The sequence below is a fragment of the Pieris napi genome, chromosome 8 (assembly GCF_905475465.1).
Source record: "Pieris napi chromosome 8, ilPieNapi1.2, whole genome shotgun sequence".
NCBI classification, from domain to species: domain Eukaryota; kingdom Metazoa; phylum Arthropoda; class Insecta; order Lepidoptera; family Pieridae; genus Pieris; species Pieris napi.
The window spans coordinates 5,512,152-5,535,451 of NC_062241.1; the positions used below are offsets into that span (position 1 = coordinate 5,512,152).

Genomic DNA, 23,300 nt, shown 5'->3' on the forward strand with positions numbered 1-23,300 from the left:
CCCATGGGGCACGGAGCATGGGCAGTTAGATTTTGCGTCTGTTTCGATGATCTTTTTCCCATAGACAAGTATGTGGTCAGCCCTTTGTGCCTGACACTCGTCGTCTGATTTTTAGGGAGTCAATAGACAGATAACAATTTCCCCACAACACTATGCCTTCCTTTATCGTACGTGTAAGTGTTCATTGTGAACATGACAACAATAAATAATCCATTGACCCACAGCCCTGCATATTAAAAAAGCGAGGATATTTGATAGAGGATTTTCTAACCCTGGTTTTCTATCTTTCAATCATTAAATAACTTAAAAAGAATCCTGAACCTATGCATTTTCATAAAAATCTCATTTTTTCGCATTAAAACTTAATAGTGAAAACTTACGCACTTTTTTATCAAATACCTCAGTTTTCTAACGTCTAAACTTTTACTTCGACTGTTAGATAAAACATACTTATGTGTAAAGGCCTTGGAATACGACATAGAATAATATTACTGACTTTATAACTCACATAGATTCAATTGATGTCACATCTTCCACAAGTGCCATCGAGCGAACCGTAGATTTAAGATAAAGTTGTGCCCTTTGACATGTTCAGTTATTCATGAAAATTCCATATCTATGCTATCTCGCCCTTTCAACAGAATTGAACACTTAAAGTGAGGCCTCGTATTGTGATGAAATCATTTTTATTTTCTATTTCGTAAAGGATGCCCTTCAATGTAACCGAAATGTGAACATACATAATATGTACATCTAAAGTATGAACCAATCGCAAATATTATGTGCTTTTGAACAGTTAGGTAGCCTAAGGAAAAATTTAAAGAATGTTACATGAAAAAATCAATTCAAATCAATTAATTAATTTTTAATAAGTTTCAATCTATGAAACCTTTCCCATGTTTTATCTTATAACATAGTTCATAGACTTACTCGTACAAGATGATCAGTACATGGTCAATATGAAAATACTGGTTGATGACTAACAATTGCAACAGAAATAATGTTTGTAGTATGTGTGCTGCGGTGGTTAAAGGGAAGAATAAAATGAAAATACATTGATTTAAGCGAACTGTCAACTTAATTTAATTGTTATTAATAAGAGCTTATAATTAACATCAATTAAGAATAAGTTGGATGCTGGTGGCAAAGACCCAAAAATAGCTGCTAACAATAATAATAATTGTTTTAACTATTTATGCCACTTAATACATAGAATTTCAAGTTGGTCGTACTGTCGTGATGCACGAGTATAGTACAACCATCTTGGATGTCTATGAGCTGAATATTTTTACATAAGAGATAAAGATTCTATTCAGTATACAGTTAAGATGTCAAACACTTTAGCGACGCTTAGGTATTTAAAATAAACTGTGCAATCCATGAGCGTCAAAGTGCTAAGTTATGATAAAGAATCTTCAGGAATTCACTTAACACGTCCACTCTAGAATGGTTTCTTTAGATTCCCCAATTGCAGTGTTATACATATCTATAGGTACACAATTAAAATAAGTAAGTAAATTATGAATACTAATTATTGAATATAATTCTTATACAACTTTGTAATTTTTTTATAAATAGGGAACCGAGAAACAAATAGTTTGTCATTTGTATATATTTCCATCTAAAAACTACAAATGTTGGAATTTATTAAATTTCCATTTAACAATAAAAAATTTAAGGTTGTAATCATTAGTTTTTCAATCACTTATTTAATTAATAATTCTAAGATTTAACATATGAAAAGCTTAAGCGTTAGGTTTGTTATTAAAAAGCTAGCATTGAAAATTATCCAAACACATGCATAAATTGTATAGAGACAATGACGTAAGTAGTCATAAGGGCCAAGAATTGAAGTGGCAAACGAATATTGACAGATGCGAAGCGCCACAGCGTAAACTCGAACGGAACTATCTCTAGGAACTTTAATGCGTCTTCTGCTATAGCGCTGATTTTGCTATCTAAAATTATAATTAAACAAATATACTTTCACACAAATACATTTTTCATTTTCAAGAAATCCCTGTAACAACTAGTGTATTGGCATCTAGATTCTATATAATATCTGTATTATTAAAAGAAACATACACAATACTTCTGGTAAAGGAGATAATTCTACTTCTTACTATTATTATTTAACCCATCCTAGTTTACCTGAACTTAGTGCAGTTATCTCTACGAAAATGATTCTTATCTTCTCCACTTCACTCTTTGTCAGCTCCATTAAGACACAAGGTAATACGAATTTCACAAATTGAAATATTATCTCAGTAGCCAAATGTGGGTTAACCTTGAAATATTATAAATAAAATGTATTAAGTAAAGTCTTATTGCAAATACAAGAAGAGAACATACGTTTTAAATTTCTTCATAATACGTTTAACGATATTGCACAGTAAAGGGTATTCTAAGCAATGGGGCCGTTCAAGTATTACGTAATCAGATTTACTGCTATCCCCCACCCACTTCCACTATTCAGCAAAAGTTAGCAAAGCTCTCCAAAATAATGGTACATAAACGTATTAATTTTTTGTAGGAATCCTCGAAAATGCATTTCATTTTCAAGCATAGACAATGTGCGGGTAATATGTATAAAAAAGTAAATCATTACTGTTGACGTAATCACCAAATAAGAAAATAAAAGACCCGCCCAGCCCCTACGGTACATACATAATACTTGAACGACCCCTATTAGCTAAGGTAAGGTAAGGTGTGCGTGCCATCAAAAACAAAACTTGTGAAAAAACTTAGTCTCGCAATCAGTTCTTCTACCGTAAAAATGTGTTATTTTTATAAATTACCCGACTTATATTTTACTTTTACGTTTTTCCTTAATTTATACCCGAAACACTAATTGCCTTCTACACTTGAAGTTTATATGTCTGCTACAAGTGCCTTAGAGTTTTGATGATCGGTCAGTCAGTGAATGGGTGGTGTGAGTAAGTGAGAAACAAAATTAAGAAACTTCGACTTGTTATAATGGTTAGACTACTGGTTCAAATTGAATGAAATTAGAAATGTGTACATACAATAGCCTTTAGTTACTGAATTAAGGCTTCTAGTTTTATCCACAACGAATTTATAGGGACATCGAAAATTACCTGAACTGTTTTGAGAAAAGGATGGTATCTGAACTAAAGGCTATCTTAAAATTTATACATAGTACTTACTGAATAATCCGGTGCAAATACTAATCCAACTGCAACTAATATGACGTAGTAAAATATAAAAATGCAATCTTTGAGCATCTGTAAAGATAAGATATAATGTATTAGCCTGATTTTTTGTTTCCCTTTTCCAACTGTAAATTTCCCAAATTGAAAGAAATAATATTATTACCATTATCTTTAATGTCAATCCCACGGAATTAATGTTCTCTAATAATTTAGCGTACGTGACTATCACTCGTAGTATATCCTTCGGTTCAAGATTTGATATTGTTTCGTTAGATTTAAAAACCAATTTCTCAAATGATATTCTCAAAGTTTTAGTAGAAAATAGGGCCCATTCAAAAATAATAGATCTAATCATGCCATTGAAAAAAAGGCCAATTCGTTTCGTTAAAAAACCAAACAATATAAAATGTTTGTACGGGCTATCCAAGTCAACGATTTGCCAAATTATATAGCACTTCATAAAAAACATAAAAACGAAGACAGTTATTGAACGTAAAATGATTCGATATCCGGTTTTGATAGAAAAACTTGTCATAGTTGAAACTAAATTCGTATGAAAACGAAAAAATAAATTCCCATCAATAAAAGATAATGATGCGTCTATCAGAAATTTTAATACAACTTTCACCGTGAATGTTTCCCACTGCAATAATCTTTTTAGAATTTAATGAACGGTTTAAGGCACTATCTCCATCTATCGTGAAACGTCAACCAATATTCCGATTGATCTATGCATTTTTAATCACATTAAGTACCTAAATTGATGCACATTTTCATTTATTTGTAATTAATGTTCAAAAATTTGATGTGTAGTAAAATTGGAATAAATAAGAAATATTTATTGAAAATGGTAGATTAGATTTATTAATTTGTAGAATAGAGGTATTTACGAACCGAAACAAAATAGAAAATAAACTTCTATAAAATGGTGTAGGTCAGCAACAGACAAGTAAGCGCCCTGTCGTTTTAGGTTTTGCATTCAGTTTATTAAAAGAGACTCGTTTCCCTCGTGCCCCATTAGAAACTTTCTTACTCATAAATATCTAGCAAAGTATATGCCCACAGGACGATGTCTAAGCAGGACGTGGAATACCAAAAACTTTCTTTGATCAGCTTAATCGTTTAGCGTTGCGTTAAGAAGTACCTAAAGTAAGTAAGACTACCTCTGAATAATGTAATCTAGTTCCGAAGAACTTGATACTTGAAACTTTATTTCATCGTAGACGGCGAGAAAATATATGATATTTTAGTAGTACTTCGAAGACAAGTGTACCACGATGAGGCGCTTTTTAAGACACGTTTGGTCAAACACAACCACTTTGTTGAACCAGCCACTAAAGATTATTCTGGACCGATAAAACTTGTTGATCTATCTAATAACAAAAAAAGCCCTATATAATTTAAATAATATTCCACCACTATCTTCAATGTCAATACCACATAATTAAGTAATATTGGAGCCTAAAAGAAATATTTAAGTGTAACTTATCAATAACTCTCAAAGCTAAAGCTATGAACTCATGTCTACTACCCAGCTAAACTTATGGAAGCCAGACCTGGAAATTCTCTACAAAAGCCATGAATAAAATCAATGTACATGTCAAAGAGGTTTAGAAACATAAAGAAAATGGACAAAATAAGACACACAAAGATAAGAGCCGTCACTAAAGTTGCAAACGCTTTAACTTTAACAGAAAGTGGACCAAACGAGTTACCCAGTGTAAAGAAACACCAGGCAAGAGGCGGAAGGGGAGATCCTTAGACCGCTAGGAAGATGTTCTGAAAAGATCAGCTGGCATAAACTGGCACTCAATAGCACAAGAACGACAAAAATGGGCATCTTTTGAGGAGGCCTTTAACCTAACCGGGGTTCAGTACTGTAATATAGCAACTACCAACTATTGTAAAGCAGGAAATAAATAGGCTTATTATTATTATTATTTTATTAAGTAATATCCAAAAAATACATTCCAATGAAGATAGTTAATTATATAACTGGAGATGGGAAGGTTGGTAGATGACATTTTTTTCCAACAGAAATTTAAATACAACTTAATAAAAGTTTATACTGTTGCCACTGCTCTCTTATATCATTCAATATTATTTTCAAAGTGTTAAGGTATTAACTTACTTAGTTATTAAACATATGGTTTGCGGAAGTAAATCAACGAAAATGATTGTTTGTCCTTTAGCGTGATGTTAATTGCAATTATAACATTAGCTAGGATGCTATCATACTTATTGTTCAACTAATAATAATAGTTATATTTAATATTTCCTTGACTTAAAATCTGAGCCAATTATTGGAAACATTACTTATTAGCGAATCTAGAGCCCTAAAGCATGCTACAGCAAACTAAAAATAACAATAAAATCAATATTTATTCACTTTATTTAATGCAATAAACACTGTAACACATATATAATCTTTTGATTAAAGACAATACTTATGATGATACTAGGGTTTCTAAAAATTTATTCTTAATTTAAAAATAGTTAAGAATTAAATATTATCCAAACACATGCAGAAATTGCATAGTCACGATGACGTAGGTAGTTAACAGTGCAAAGAATTGAAATGGCAGTGAAATATTCACAGATATGAATCGCCACACCGTGAACTCGAATGGAACTATCTCCCTTTTTACTCCAATGGGGCACGGGGCATGGGGCAGTTAGATTTCTGCATCTACTTCTATAATGTAAGTCAAGAATGTGGTCAGCCCTGTGTGCCTGACATTCGTAGTCTGATTTTTAGGGAGTCAATAGATAGATAACAATTTTACCACACTATGCCTTCCTTTATCGTACGTGTAAGTGTTCATTGTGAACATAACAACAATAAATAATCCATTGACCCACAGCCCTGCATATTAAAAAAGCGAGGATATTTGAAAGTGGATTTTCTAACCCTGGTTTTCTACCTTTCAATCATTAAATAACTTAAAAAGAATCCTGAACCTATGCATTGTCATAAAAATCTCATTTTTTGGCATTAAAACTTAATAGTGAAAACTTACGCACTTTGGTCATCAAATACCTCAGTTTTCTAACGTCCACACTTTTACGTGTTTATAAACGCCCAGGTGACTATGGTACTTCGACTGTTAGATAAAAGATACTTATGGGTAAAGGCCTTGGAAAACGACATAAAATAATATTACTGACTTTATAACTCACATAGATTCAATTGATGTCACATCTTCCACAAGTAGCATAGAGCGAACCGTAGATTTAAGATAAAGTTGTGCCCTTTGACATGTTCAGTTATTCATGAAAATTCCATATCTATGCTATCTCGCCCTTTCAACAGAATTGAACACTTAAAGTGAGGCCTCGTATTGTGATGAAATCATTTTTATTTTCTATTTCGTAAAGGATGCCCTTCAATGTAACCGAAATGTGAACATAAAGGGTATTTCAACAAGAAGTTTGTTTTTCAATTGTGGCAACACCGAGAACGTGATAGTTTTGACATTTAGTTTTTGGCGGTATTCGTAGCAGGTGCTTTGGCAATTATTACAATGAATTCAATTTCGCTCGAAAATCGCATTAAAATAATTCAAATCCACTATAAAAATGGTGGTTCTGTTAAAGTTACATTTCGTAAAATTCGTGATATTTTCGGCCAGCATAATCGTCCTTCTGAGACCGCTGTTAAGAATTTGGTCGCGAAATTTGAGTCGACAGGCTCGGTACAAAATGTGCCAACACCAACACGTGTTCGACCGGGTCGTTCAACAGAAAACATCGCCGCCGTGAGCCACAGTGTTGAAGAAGATCAAAATTTGTCAATTTCACGACGTTCTCAACAATTGGGGTTATCCAAAAGCACAACATGGCGAATTTTGCGAAAGGATTTGGCTTTGAAGCCTTACAAGATTCAACTGGTGCAGGAATTAAAGCTGATCGACCATTCAAATCGCCGCAGATTCGCTCAGTTCATTCAGGAACAACCTGCTGGTTTTTCTGAAAAAATGATTTTTTCAGACGAAGCCCATTTTCATTTGTCAGGGTACGTCAACAAGCAAAATTGTCGCATTTGGGCTTCTGAAAATCCTAAAGCAATTATTGAGAAGGCTTTGCATACTCAACGTGTTACTGTGTGGTGCACTATGTGGTCTGGAGGCGAGATTGGGCCGTTTTTTTTCGAAGATGAGGCTGGAAATGCGGTAACAGTCAATGGATCACGGTATCGCGAGATGTTAACCACTAAATTTTGGCCTATTATTGATGACATGGATATCACTGAAATGTGGTTTCAACAGGACGGTGCCACATGTCACACAGCCAATGAAACGATCAATTTATTGCAAACCAAATTTCCCGAGCGCATAATTTCGCGAAATTCAGCTGTTAAGTGGCCAGCCAGATCGTGTGATTTAACACCACTGGATTATTTTTTGTGGGGCTATGTTAAAGACAGAGTCTATACGGAGCCAATCGAATCGATTGCAGCCTTAAAACTCAAAATCCGTGATGTCATTAACGAAATAGACCCTCCATTTTGCCAAAAAGTGATTAAAAATTTTGATGAAAGAATCAACATCTGTCAGCGTGGTCGTGGTGGACATTTGCCAGATATCATTTTTCATTCATAATTGCCAAACTTTTCTCTTTGTAACACAATAAAAATTTTATTCATTTTCCTCTAAATTCTTTGTTTTATTTTGTTTTAGAAAACAAAGTTCTTGTTGAAAAACCCTATACATAATATGTACATCTAAAGTATGAACCAATCGCAAATATTATGTGCTTTTGAACAGTTAGGTAGCCTAAGGAAAAATTTAAAGAATGTTACATGAAAAAATCAATTCAAATCAATTAATTAATTTTTAATAAGTTTCAATCTATGAAACCTTTCCCATGTTTTATCTTATAACATAGTTCATAGACTTACTCGTACAAGATGATCAGTACATGGTCAATATGAAAATACTGGTTGATGACTAACAATTGCAACAGAAATAATGTTTGTAGTATGTGTGCTGCGGTGGTTAAAGGGAAGAATAAAATGAAAATACATTGATTTAAGCGAACTGTCAACTTAATTTAATTGTTATTAATAAGAGCTTATAATTAACATCAATTAAGAATAAGTTGGATGCTGGTGGCAAAGACCCAAAAATAGCTGCTAACAATAATAATAATTGTTTTAACTATTTATGCCACTTAATACATAGAATTTCAAGTTGGTCGTACTGTCGTGATGCACGAGTATAGTACAACCATCTTGGATGTCTATGAGCTGAATATTTTTACATAAGAGATAAAGATTCTATTCAGTATACAGTTAAGATGTCAAACACTTTAGCGACGCTTAGGTATTTAAAATAAACTGTGCAATCCATGAGCGTCAAAGTGCTAAGTTATGATAAAGAATCTTCAGGAATTCACTTAACACGTCCACTCTAGAATGGTTTCTTTAGATTTCCCAATTGCAGTGTTATACATATCTATAGGTACACAATTAAAATAAGTAAGTAAATTATGAATACTAATTATTGAATATAATTCTTATACAACTTTGTAATTTTTTTATAAATAGGGAACCGAGAAACAAATAGTTTGTCATTTGTATATATTTCCATCTAAAAACTACAAATGTTGGAATTTATTAAATTTCCATTTAACAATAAAAAATTTAAGGTTGTAATCATTAGTTTTTCAATCACTTATTTAATTAATAATTCTAAGATTTAACATATGAAAAGCTTAAGCGTTAGGTTTGTTATTAAAAAGCTAGCATTGAAAATTATCCAAACACATGCATAAATTGTATAGAGACAATGACGTAAGTAGTCATAAGGGCCAAGAATTGAAGTTGCAAACGAATATTGACAGATGCGAAGCGCCACAGCGTAAACTCGAACGGAACTATCTCTAGGAACTTTAATGCGTCTTCTGCTATAGCGCTGATTTTGCTATCTAAAATTATAATTTAAAAAATACATTACTTTCACACAAATACATTTTTCATTTTCAAGAAATCCCTGTAACAACTAGTGTATTGGCATCTAGATTCTATATAATATCTGTATTATTAAAAGAAACATACACAATACTTCTGGTAAAGGAGATAATTCTACTTCTTACTATTATTATTTTAACCAATCCTAGTTTACCTGAACTTAGTGCAGTTATCTCTAGAAAAATGATTCTTATCTTCTCCACTTCACTCTTTGTCAGCTCCATTAAGACACAAGGTAATACGAATTTCACAAATTGAAATATTATCTCAGTAGCCAAATGTGGGTTAACCTTAAAATATTATAAATAAAATGTATTAAGTTAAGTCTTATTGCAAATTCAAGAAGAGAACAGACGTCTTGTATTTCTTGATAATATGTTTAACGATATCGCACAGTAAAGGGTATTCTAAGCTATGGGGCCGTTCAAGTATTACGTAAGCTGATTTAAAGCCCCCCATCTCCTCTTTTCAGCAAAAGAAAGCTAAGCTCTCCAAAATAATAGTACGTACACGTATTAATTTTTTGTAGGAATCCTCGAAAATGCATTTCATTTTCAAGCATAGACAATGTGTGGGTTATATGAGTAAATAAATAATAGTTAAAAAAAACTAAAAAACACGCTTTTAAATTACATCAAATGGTAATGAATTGTGTAAATGTTCATTACCATTTTCAGCCTAAATTAGGAATTATTTTTCCCTTTTTAGTTACACTTGAAGTTTCTATGTCTGCTAGAAGTGCCTTAGAGTTTTGATGATCGGTCAGTCAGTGAATGGGTGAGGGAGAGACAAAATTAAGAAACTTTGACTAGTTATTACTGGGTCATTTTGAATGAAATTAATAATGTTTTCATACAATAGCCTTTAGTTACTGAATTAGGGCTTCTAGTTTTATCCACAACGAAATAATAGGTAGATCGAAAATTACCTGAACTGTTTTGAGAAAAGGATGGTATCTAAACTAAAGGCTATCTTAAAATTCATACTTACAGAAAAATCCGGTGCAAATACTAATCCAACTGCAACTAATATGACGTAGTAAAATATAAAAATGCAATCTTTGAGCATCTGTAAAGATATGATATTAGCCTGATCTTTTGTTTCCCTTTTCCAACTGTAAATTTCCCAAATTGAAAGAAATAATATTATTACCATTATCTTTAATGTCAATCCAACAGAATTAATGTTCTCTAATAATTTAGCGTACGTGACTACCACTCGTAGTATATCCTTCGGTTCAAGATTTGATATTATTTCGTTAGATTTAAAAACCAATTTCTCAAATGATATTCTCAAAGTTTTAGTAGAAAATAGGGCCCATTCAAAAATAATAGATCTAATCATGCCATTGAAAAAAAGGCCAATTCGTTTCGTTAATAAACCAAACAATATAAAATGTATGTACGGGCTATTTAAGTCAACCTCCATTATTCCCCATATTATATAGCACTTCATAAAAAACATAAAAACGAAGACAATTACTGATCGTAAAATGATTCGATATCCGGTTTTGATTGAAAAACTTGTCATAGTTGAAACTAAATTCGTATGAAAACGAAAAAATAAATTCCCATCAATAAAAGATAATGATGCGTCTATGAGAAAATAGCATCCGTGATACATTATAATGTGTCTATAATATGAACTATCCTCTTCATTGTAAAAAATATAAGTAGAAATAAATGTGGAAAAAAATAAGATAATGTAGAAAAATCGTGCAAAAATATTCAACAGACGTCGTTGAAAAAAATTTATATAATATCCACAAAAATACCCTCCAATAAGGAAAGTCCATATAAGAGGGGACAAGAGAGTTGGGTGAGACATTTTCTTTAACAGAAATTTTAATACAACTTTCACCGTGAATGTTTCCCACTGCAATAATCTTTTTAGAATTTAATGAATGGTGTAAGGCACTATCTCCATCCATCATGAAACGTCAACCAATATTCCGATTGATCTATACATTTTTAATCACATTAAGTAAATTGCACATTTTCATTTATTTGTAATTAATGTTCAAAAATTTGATGTGCAGTAAAATTGGAATAAATACGAAATATTTATTGAAAATGGTAGATTAGATTTGTAAATTTTTAGAATAGAAGTATTTACGAACCGAAACAAAATAGAAAATAAACTTCTAGAAAATGGTGTAGGTCAGCAACAGACATGTAAGCGCCCTGTCGTTTTAGATTTTGCATTCACTTTATTAAAAGAGACTCGTTTCCCTCGTGTCCCATTAGAAACTTTCTTACTCATAAATATCTAGCAAAGTATATGCCCACAGGCCGATGTGTAAGCAGTAAGCGGGACGAGGAATACCAAAAACCTTTTTTGATCAGCTTAATCGTTTAGCGTTGCGTTAAGAAGTACCTAAAGTTAGTAAGACTACCTCTGAATAATGTAATCTAGTTCCGAAGAACTTGATACTTGAAACTTTATTGCATCGTAGACGGCGAGAAAAAATATGACATTTTAGTAGTACTTCGACAACAAGTGTACCACGATGAGGCGCTTTTTAAGACACGTTTGGTCATACACAACCACTTTGTTGAACCAGCTACTAAAGATTATTCTAGACCGATAAAACTTGTTGATCTATCTAATAACAAATAAAGCCCTATATAATTTAAATAATATTCCACCACTATCTTCAATGTCAATACCACATAATTAAGTAATATTGGAGCCTAAAATAAATATTTAAGAGTAACTTATCAATAACTCTCAAAGCGAAAGCTATGAACTCATGTCTACTACCCAGCTTAACTTATGGAAGCCAGACCTGGAAATTCTCTACACAAGCCATGAATAAAATCAATGTACATGTCAAAGAGGTGTAGAAACATAAAGAAAATGGACAAAATAAGACACACAAAGATAAGAGCCGTCACTAAAGTTACAAACGCTTTAACTTTAACAGAAAGTGGACCAAACGAGTTACCCAGTGTAAAGAAACACCAGGTAAGAGGCTGAAGGGGAGACCCTTAGACCGCTAGGAAGATGTTCTGAAAAGATCAGCTGGCATAAACTGGCACTCAATAGCACAAGACCGACAAAAATGGGAATCTTTGGAGGAGGCCTTTAACCAAACCGGGGTTCAGTACTGTAATATAGCAACTACCAACTATTGTAAAGCAGGAAATAAATAGACTTATTATTATTTTATTAAGTAATATCCAAAAAATACATTCCAATGAAGATAGTTAATTATATAACTGGAGATGGGAAGGTTGGTTGATGACATTTTTTTCCAACAGAAATTTAAATACAACTTAATAAAAGTTTATACTGTTGCCACTGCTCTCTCATATCATTCAATATTATTTTCAAAGTGTTAAGGTATTAACTTACTTTGTTATTAAACATATTGTTTGCGGATGTAAATCAACGAAAATGATTGTTTGTCCTTTAGCGTGATGTTAATTTCAATTATAACATTAGCTAGGATGCTATCATACTTATTGTTCAACTAATAATAATAGTTATATTTAATATTTCCTTGACTTAAAATCTGAGCCAATTATTGGAAACATTACTTATTTGCGAATCTAGAGCCCTAAAGCATGCTACAGCAAACTTAAAATAACAATAAAATCAATATTTATTCACTTTATTCAATGCAATACACACTGTAACACATGTAATCTTTTGATTAAAGACATTACTTATGATGATACTAGGGTTTCTAAAAATTTATTCTTAATTTAAAAATAGTTAAGAATTAAATATTATCCAAACACATGCAGAAATTGCATAGTCACGATGACGTAGGTAGTTAACAATGCAAAGAATTGAAATGGCAGTGAAATATTCACAGATATAAATCGCCACACCGTGAACTCGAATGGAACTATCTCCCTTTTTACTCCAATGGGGCAGTTAGATTTCTGCGTCTATTTCTATAATGTAAGTCAAGTATGTGGTCAGCCCTGTGTGCCTGACACTCGTAGTCTGATTTTTAGGGAGTTAATAGATAGAAAAAAATTTCCCCACAACACTATGCCTTCCTTTATCGTACGTGTAAGTGTTCATTGTGAACATGACAACAATAAATAATCCATTGACCCACAGCCCTGCATATTAAAATAGCGAGGATATTTGTTAGAGGATTTTCTAACCCTGGTTTTCTATCTTTCAATCATTAAATAACTTAAAAAGAATCCTGAACCTATGCATTTTCATAAAAATCTCATTTTTTTTAAGTGAGGCCTCGTATTGTGATGAAATCATTTTTATTTTCTATTTCGTAAAGGATGCCCTTCAATGTAACCGAAATGTGAACATACATATGTACATCTAAAGTATGAACCAATCGCAAATATCATGTGCTCTTTGAACAGTTAGGTAGCTTAAGGAAAAATTAAGATTGACATAGTTTTACATGACAAAAACGACGGGTTGCACTCAGGGAGTGCCGGCAGAAGTGAAAACTTGAATATTAACGTTGTGCATTTTTGATATTTTGGGATGGTTAGGGAATAATTTTGCACGAATTGCTTTAAGTATCAGTATAAAAGTACTATCATTTATGTGGTAGAATACAATATTTATTTATTGCGCTATCGTACACAAACATGACAATTTATATTACATTAAATACGCCGCGCCAGCTGTCTACTCTCCATCCGTCTTACGAAACCTACACAAAATAATTAAAATTAATATTAAAAAATTCAACTAGGAAAATTTACTATTTTTTAAGTTGCCTTTTTTTTCGCGTCAGTCTGACCAAATCGTTAATAATAAAGCTTTAGACGTTTCGCAAAATTTAACCTTGATATATTGACTTAAGGTCCAATTCCACATGCATCGATGTATTTGAGGAAAGAGACAAATGAATTAAAACCGTAACTATATAGCACGATTCATAATCCTTTAAAAAAACATCCGTCTTACGAATTTGCCCTGACGCGAGTACAACATTTTTCACCCATTCCAAAAAACACGTTGTACACCGCCGCTAAAGAAGTTTTCACTTCAATCTTTGAAACCTTTCCAATGTTTTGTCTTATAACTTAGTTCATAGACTAACGTAACGATGATCAGTACTCGCTCAATATGAAAATACTGGTTGATGACTAACAATTGCAACAGGAATAATGTTTGTAGTATGTATGCTGCGGTGGTTAAAGGGAAGAATAAAATGAAAATACATTGATTTAAGTGAACTGCCAACTTACTTTAATTGTTATTAATAAGAGCTTATAATTAACATCAATTAAGAAGAAGTTGTATGCTGGTGGCAAAGACCCAAAAAAAGCTGCATTGTTTTAACTATTTAAGCCACTTAATACATAGAATTTCAAGTTGGTCGTACTGTCGTGATGCACAAGTATAGTACAACCATCTTGGATGTCTATGAGCTGAATATTTTTACATAAGAGATAAAGATTCTATTCAGTATACAGTTAAGATGTCAAACACTTTAGCGACGCTTAGGTATTTAAAATAAACTGTGCAATCCATAAGCGTCAAAGTACTAAGTTATAGACAAAAAAGCACAAATCATTTGTCACAGATAAAGAATCTTCAGCAATTCACTTAACACGTCCACTCTAGAATGGTTTCTTTAGATTCCCCAAGTGCAGTGTTATACATATCTATAGGTACACAATTAAAATAAGTAAGTAAATTATGAATACTAATTATTGAATATAATTCTTGTATAACTTTGTAATTTTTTTATAAATAGGGAACCGAGAAACAAATAGTTTGTCATTTGTATATATTTCCATCTAAAAACTACAAATGTTGGAATTTATTAAATTTCCATTTAACAATAAAAAATTTAAGGTTGTAAACATTAGTTTTTCAATTACATATTTAATTAATAATTCTAAGATTTAACATATGAAAAGCTTAAGCGTTAGGTTTGTTATTAAAAAGCTAGCATTGAAAATTATCCAAACACATGCATAAATTGTATAGAGACAATGACGTAATTAGTCATAAGGGCCAAGAATTGAAGTGGCAAACGAATATTGACAGATGCGAAGCGCCACAGCGTAAACTCGAACGGAACTATCTCTAGGAACTTTAATGCGTCTTCTGCTATAGCGCTGATTTTGCTATCTAAAATTATAATTAAACAAATATATTTACTTTCACACAAATCCATTTTTCATTTTCAAGAAATCCCTGTAACAACTAGTGTATTGGCATCATATAGACTCTATAATATATCTGTATTATTAAAATAATCAATCATACATCATACTTCTGATAAAGGAGATAATTCAATTTTTTCTTATTATTATTTTAACCAATCCTAGTTTACCTGAACTTAGTGCAGTTATCTCTACTAAAATCATTCTTATCTTCTCCACTTCACTCTTTGTCAGCTCCATTAAGACACAAGGTAATACGAATTTCACAAATTGAAATATTGTCTCAGTAGCCATATATGGGTTAACCTTGAAATATTATAAATAAAATGTATTAAGTAAAGTCTTATTGCAAATACAAGAAGAGAACATACGTTTTAAATTTCTTGATAATATGTTTAGCGATATTGCACAGAAAAGGGTATTCTAAGCTATGGGGCCGTTCAAGTATTATGTAATCAGATTTACTGCAATGCCCCACCCACTTCCACTTTTCAGCAAAAGTAAGTAAAGCTCTTCAAAATAATGGTACATAAACGCATTAATTTTTTGTAGGAATCCTCGAAAATGCATTTTATGCGGTAGAATAAAGCAAGCATAGACAATGTGTGGGTAATATGTGTAAAAACGTAAATAATTACTGTTGACGTAATCACCAAATAAGAAAATCAAAGACCCCCGACCCCTTATAGTACTTACGTAATACTTGAACGACCCCTATTAGCTAAGGTAAAGTAAGTTGTGCCATCAAAAACTTGTGGAAAAACTTAGTCTCGCAATCTCTTCTTCTACCGTAAAAAAGTGTTATTTAAATAAATTACCCGACTTATATTTTACTTTTACGTTTTTCCTTAATTTATACCCGAAACAATAATTGTCTTCTAAACTTGAAGTTTATATGTCTGCTAGAAGTGCCTTAGAGTTTTGATAATCGGTCAGTCAGTGAATGGGTGAGTGAGAGACAAAATTAAGAAACTTTGACTAGTTATTACTGGGTAATATTGAATGAAATTAATAATGTTTTCATACAATAGCCTTTAGTTACTGAATTAGGGCTTCTAGTTTTATCCACAACGAAATAATAGGTAGATCGAAAATTACCTGAACTGTTTTGAGAAAAAGATGGTATCTAAACTAAAGGCTATCTTAAAATTCATACTTACAGAAAAATCCGGTGCAAATACTAATCCAACTGCAACTAATATGACGTAGTAAAATGTAAAAATGCAATCTTTGAGCATCTGTAAAGATAAGATACAATGTATTAGCCTGATCTTTTGTTTCCCTTTTCCACCTGTAATTTTTTTCAAAATGAAAGAAATAATATTATTACCATTATCTTTAATGTCAATCCCACAGAATTAATGTTCTCTAATAATTTAGCGTACGTGACTACCACTCGTAGTATATCCTTCGGTTCAAGATTTGATACTGTTTGGTTAGATTTAAAAACCAATTTCTCAAATGATATTCTCAAAGTTTTAGTAGAAAATAGGGCCCATTCAAAAATAATAGATCTAATCATGCCATTGGAAAAAAGGCCTATTCGTTTCGTTAAAAAACCAAACAATATAAAATGTTTGTACGGGCTATCCAAGTCAACGATTTGCCAAATTATATAGCACTTCATAAAAAACATAAAAACGAAGACAGTTATTGAACGTAAAATGATTCGGTATCCGGTTTTGATTGAAAAGCTTGACATAGTTGAAACTAAATTCGTATGAAAACGAAAAAATAAATTCCCATCAATAAAAGATAATGATGCGTCTATGAGAAAATAGCATCCGTGATACATTATAATGTGTCTATAATATAAACTATCCTCTTCATGGTAAAAAATATAAGTAGCAAAACATGAGCAAAAAATTAAGATAATATAGAAAAAGCGTGCAAAAATATTCAATAGACGTCGTTGAAAAAAATTTATATAATATCCACAAAAATACCCTCCAATAAGGAAAGTCCATATAAGAGGGGACAAGAGAGTTGGGTGCGACATTTTCTTTAACAGAAATTTTAATACAACTTTCACCGTGAATGTTTCCCACTGCAATAATCTTTTTAGAATTTAATGAATGGTGTAAGGCACTATCTCCATCTATCATGAAACGTCAACCAATATTCCGATTGATCTATGCATTTTTAATCACATTAAGTAAATTGATGCACATTTTCATTTATTTGTAATTAATGTTCAAAAATTTGATGTGTAGTAAAATTTGAATAAATAAGAATATTTATTGAAAATGGTAGATTAGATTTATTAATTTGTAGAATAGAGGTATTTACGAACCGAAACAAAATAGAAAATAAACTTCTAGAAAATGGTGTAGGTCAGCAATAGACAAGTAAGCGCCCTGTCGTTTTATAATCTAGTTCCGAAGAACTTGATACTTGAAACTTTATTTCATCGTAGACGGCGAGAAAAAATATGATATTTTAGTAGTACTTCGACGACAAGTGTGCCACGATGAGGCGCTTTTTAAGACACGTTTGGTCAAACACAACCACTTTGTTGAACCAGCCACTAAAGATTATTCTGGACCGATAAAACTTGTTGATCTATCTAATAACAAAAAAAGCCCTATATAATTCAAATAATATTCCACCACTATCTTCAATGTCAATACCACATAATTAAGTAATATTGGAGCCTAAAATAAATATTTAAGTGTAACTTATCAATAACTCTCAAAGCTAAAGCTATGAACTCATGTCTACTACCCAGCTAAACTTATGGAAGCCAGACCTGGAAATTCTCTACAAAAGCCATGAATAAAATCAATGTACATGTCAAAGAGGTGTAGAAACATAAAGAAAATGGACAAAATAAGACACACAAAGATAAGAGCCGTCACTAAAGTTACAAACGCTTTAACTTTAACAGAAAGTGGACCAAACGAATTACCCAATGGAATGAAACACCAGGCAAAAGGCGGAAGGGGAGACCCTTAGACCCGCTAGGAAGATGTTCTGAAAAGATCAGCTGGCATAAACTGGCACTCCATAGCACAAGACCGACAAAAATGGGAATCTTTGGAGGAGGCCTTTACCCAAACCGGGGTTCCGTACTGTAATATAGCAACTACCAACTATTGTAAAGCAAGAAATAAATAGGCTTATTATTATTATTTTATTAAGTAATAACTGGAGATGGGAAGGTTGGTTTATGTTATTTTTTCCAACAGAAATTTAAATACAACTTAATAAAAGTTTATACTGTTGCCACTGCTCTCTCATATCATTCAATATTATTTTCAAAGTGTTAAGGTATTAACTTACTTAGTTATTAAACATTTTGTTTGCGGAAGTAAATCAACGAAAATGATTGTTTGTCCTTTTAGTACATTTTAATTCAAGGCTTAGCAATCGAATTAATGTCTGACAAATTCATTTTCAGTTTTTATTATATTTAAATAACATAATATTAAAATTACAGACATTCTAAACTGCTTTGAAATTTTTATAAAAAAAAAACTTAAAATCGCGTCTGGCACATAGTTAACAATGGGAAAAATGTCTGGCAATAAAAAAAGTATGTCAGGTAGACGTATTTAAAAAGGAAAAATCAAAAAATACGCTTCTTAAAATGCAATGCTTCATCATACTGCAATACTTTATCATTTTAATTCAAGACTTAACAATCGAATTAATGTCTGGCAAATTCATTTTCAGTTTTTCTTATATTTAAATAACATAATATTAAAATTACAGACATTCTAAACTGCTTTGAAATTTTTATAAAAATAAAACTAAAAATCGCGTCTGGCACATAGTTAGCAACGTGAAAAATGTCTGGCAATAAAAAAAGTATGTCAGGTAGACGTATTTAAAAAGGAAAAATCAAAAATTACGCTTCTTAAAATGCAATGCTTCATCATACTGCAAAACTTTATCATTTTAATTCAAGACTTAACAACCGAATTAATGTCTGGCAAATTCATTTTCAGTTTTCCTTATATTTAAATAACATAATATTAAAATTACAGACATTCTAAAATGCTTTGAAATTTTTATAAAAATAAAACTTAAAATCGCGTCTGGCACATAGTTAGCAACGTGAAAAATGTCTGGCAATAAAAAAAGTATGTCAGGTAGACGTATTTAAAAACGAAAAATTAAAAATTACGCTTCTTAAAATGCTTTTAAAATCCAGGATTTTTACCTGGACAGATAGGATGCGCACTAATGAACGCAACCGCTACCGCTAGCCAGATTGCCCAGACTCTAACCGGAAGTGCAAGAAGGAAGACATATCACAAAATCAGCTGACCTAAAATTCTTTTTTTTCAAACGTTGCTACCTCCCGTACTATTTAGCGTGATGTTAATTTCAATTATAACATTAGCTAGGATGCTATCATACTTATTATTCAACTAATAATAATAATTATATTTAATATTTCCTTGACTTAAAATCTGAGCCACTTATTGGAAACATTACTTATTAGCGAATCTAGAGCGCTAAAGCATGCTACAGCAAACTTTAAATAACAATAAAATCAATATTTATTCACTTTATTTGATGCAATACACACTGTAACACATATAATCTTTTGATTAAAGACAATACTTATGATAATACTAGGGTTTCCAAAAATTCATTCTTAATTTAAAAATAGTTAAGAATTAAATATTATCCAAACACATGCAGAAATTGCATAGTCACGATGACGTAGGTAGTTAACAGTGCAAAGAATTGAAATGGCAGTGAAATATTCACAGATATGAATCGCCACACCGTGAACTCGAATGGAACTATCTCTAGCAACATTAATGCGTCCTCTGCCTTTCTGCGAATTTCTTCATCTGAAATGAATTCATATAGGGTTGCAACATTAAGATTTATAGAGGCATTGAGGTGTTGCCTAACCTTCTATATGTCATGAAATATATTTGGAAATGGGGAGGTTAGTTAATTTTGAGACACTAGATTTATTTCAGGGTTATCTTCAAATTTCATCATGCATTTGACAAATTCATAATAAAGGCCTATCGTTTAATTTCGACCAATGTTACAAAGATTTTAGACCTTGAGAGAATTGTATGATCTTTTTAATTTGGTAAGTTTGTTTATCAATGTTAAGCATACAATTCTGTAATGTTCTACATACACGTGACGTAAAGTAAAAAGTAAAAAAAAAAAATCTTACCTGAACTATGGGCCGATATCTCTACATATATAAGTCTTATTTTATCTACTTCAATTTTTGCGAGCTCCATAAATACACACGGTAAAAACAACGTTAACATGTATATAGACACCTTTATAACAATGTTTATCTGAAAATAATTAAGTTAAAATGTAAACAATTTGCCATAAACAGGGGAGAGTGGAGGAAGTAGTGCGGCGCCATTAACACGACCTTCAGAAATGAGGAGTGCTATTGAATAAGTAAACGATACAACTTTATGAGGTCAGTTATAGTTTTTAGTTAGGCAAATTAAAAGGAAAAACAAACAAAACTTTTAATCTACATAATAATTACTTGCTTTGTATAAACTTTAAAACTACTCGGCTGCTTTTTGCCCCTTTTACTACAGGTGTTTTTCGTATCACCTCGATATCCGTCGTTCCACAACTAAGCGTTCTTTAAGGCAGTTTTTGCCGCTCACCACAACTATGCGGAACCAGCTGCAGTCTGAAGTATTTTCGAACCAATTCGACTTAGGGTTCTTCAAAAAAAGAGCGTTCCAATTCTTAAAACGCCGTCGCGAGCTCTCTGGCAAGGAGTGTCCATGGGCGACGGTATCACTAAACATCAGGTGAGCCTACTGCCTGTTCTATAAAAATGGTGTTTTCGGTATATAACTATGCAAGTTGATATATAAAGTAATAAATTCACATACTTACAGCATTTTCTGGTGAATATACTATTCCAAAAGAAGCGTATATCACGTAAAAAAATGTGAATAAACAATCCCTCAGTACCTGTAAATATAATACTTAATATTTATACTACACAAATATGTTTTGTGCAATGATCTGATGGACAAAAATTGATTTCATTGTATTCTGATACTTATACGGTTACACGACCTCTTGGTTCAATTTAACGCAACTTAGAGTCGTACAATAGTCAATATGAACGATGACATTATTATTAATAAACTATTTTCTTTTTTTTGTACGCATTGTTACAACAAATACTTCTTAGCTCTCTTATATCAACGGTATTTTTTCTACTTTCATTATTTCTCTGCCACACCCAACATGTTAACGTAAGGACAAGCCCCCTATCAGTACAGCATGAAAAAAACTTGCTTATACAATAAAAATGCAAAAAAATATTACCGTTATCTTCAGCGGAACTCCCACTGAATTAATATTTTTTAATAATTTTGTATATTTTGTCACTACATCTAATAGTACTTTTTGATTAGGTTCCAGTATTGTTGCATTTGATTTATTAACAAGTTGGTCAAAGGACATTCTCAATTTCTTAACACAGAAGCAGTTCCATTCAAAAATTATACATCGACTGATACCAGTGGTGAAATAACCAAATATTTTCGAAATAAACAGAAATATTAAAAGCAAATCAGTTTCAACCAGTTCAGCTAAATAATTCCAAACAATATAGAATTCCATTAAAAATATAACCGTGAAAACTGTTATCGTACGCAAAACAGAGCGGTAGCCAATTTTCAACGAAGAGTCCGACATAATCGAGTATACATTTGAGTGAAAACGACAAAATACATTCCCATCAATAAAGGCCATTAATGCACCAATAAGAAAATATAATAAGTGACATAATACACCATAGGCATCATACGTACTTTTTTCTATGTTTAACCGAGTAATCGTTTTATAAACTGTAATAAGTATAAAAATAATGCAAAGAACACGAGCAAATATATTAAAAATGTGCCGTTTACAGATGATCGTATAATATCCACAGAAATTCTGTGAAATAAGAACAATCCACATAAGTGAAGGTAAGGTTTGAGGCATTTTAAATTCAGTTAATACAACCTCCACCGTCAAAACACTCAACTGAACAAGCTTTCTGGATATGGATAGCTATTGATTTGTATAAAACACTTACCAATTATGTGCTATATATGTCTCCATTCAATTACGTGCACTTTTAATATTATTTTTGTAATCAGTAAAATCATTTTAATGATTAATTCATAAATATATTCCTGTAATAAAGTTTTTATGACAATTACACTTTTAATATAAGGTGTTTCTAAAGTTCAAAAGCCAATTTTCTAAGTCACTACACAGGCTGGATTTGGCGGTTACATTATAGTTTATCGGAATCTACACACAGAATGAATGACATGACACCCTTACCTTTACCCACCAATAAGATCGTTCTGAAAACGGAAATTTTGCCATGTCTCATCTACGGTTGCCAGACGTCGAAGTTAATTTAAAAAAAACACAAAATCCAGACAATCAAGCAAAAGGACACGAGAAGAAATACAGATATTCTAAAATAAAGTTCACTGATGCACTACTAACTTTTTCCCTTAAAATAATGGATAAAATTTGCATCCCCATACGAGTACGAGGCCAGGTACAGGTACAGGACCGGTGGACAAAATACTGGTGAAATGGCCGGGCCACGGGACCCAAGATCGAATGGCCGGCCTTATGCCAGATGGACGGACGAAACTAGAAGGTGGAAGATGGGTGGAGATATAGGTGGAACTGAAATCTTTGACCTCCATGTTATTCGTGTAAAAATAAATAAAGTTTTATTATTTTATTAATTAGTATTTATGTCTCGTGTCGTATGTGTTGCTCTATTTATGGAATTAAATAAAGATATTAATATATTATTATTTTTGACTTAGCGCTAAGTACGACTCCCGTGTGTCAAATCCAAAAGCTTTTGGGATCGACAATTAAATTAAAACCCTTTGGTTATACGAGATTCTCGATATCTATTCTTTAAAGTCCGGCAATAACTACGAATAGAACTAAGATCACCTGTCAGAAATTAATACTGATTCTATCTCTACACTGAGTATATACTTATCGCAGATAAGATAGCTTGAAATTAGTTGGGTGAAATAAAATGTTTCA

General features: G+C 31.9%; 2 protein-coding genes across 2 annotated transcripts; both read right to left on the bottom strand.

Moving 5' to 3' along the window:
- Positions 1-1,937: 1,937 nt before the first annotated feature.
- Positions 1,938-17,052, bottom strand: LOC125051990. Its single transcript, XM_047652634.1, has 5 exons — positions 16,588-17,052; positions 16,418-16,495; positions 3,337-3,816; positions 3,168-3,245; positions 1,938-1,958 (listed from the first exon to the last, which is right to left on the bottom strand). The coding sequence occupies exons 1-5, from the start codon at positions 17,050-17,052 to the stop codon at positions 1,938-1,940; spliced, it is 1,122 nt and encodes a 373-aa protein (XP_047508590.1).
- A 2,840-nt stretch (positions 17,053-19,892) lies between these two features.
- LOC125052040 lies at positions 19,893-22,423 on the bottom strand. The gene is made up of 4 exons (XM_047652688.1): positions 21,552-22,423; positions 21,111-21,188; positions 20,410-20,539; positions 19,893-20,065 (listed from the first exon to the last, which is right to left on the bottom strand). The coding sequence occupies exons 1-4, from the start codon at positions 22,212-22,214 to the stop codon at positions 19,893-19,895; spliced, it is 1,044 nt and encodes a 347-aa protein (XP_047508644.1). The 5' UTR covers positions 22,215-22,423.
- Positions 22,424-23,300: the final 877 nt, after the last annotated feature.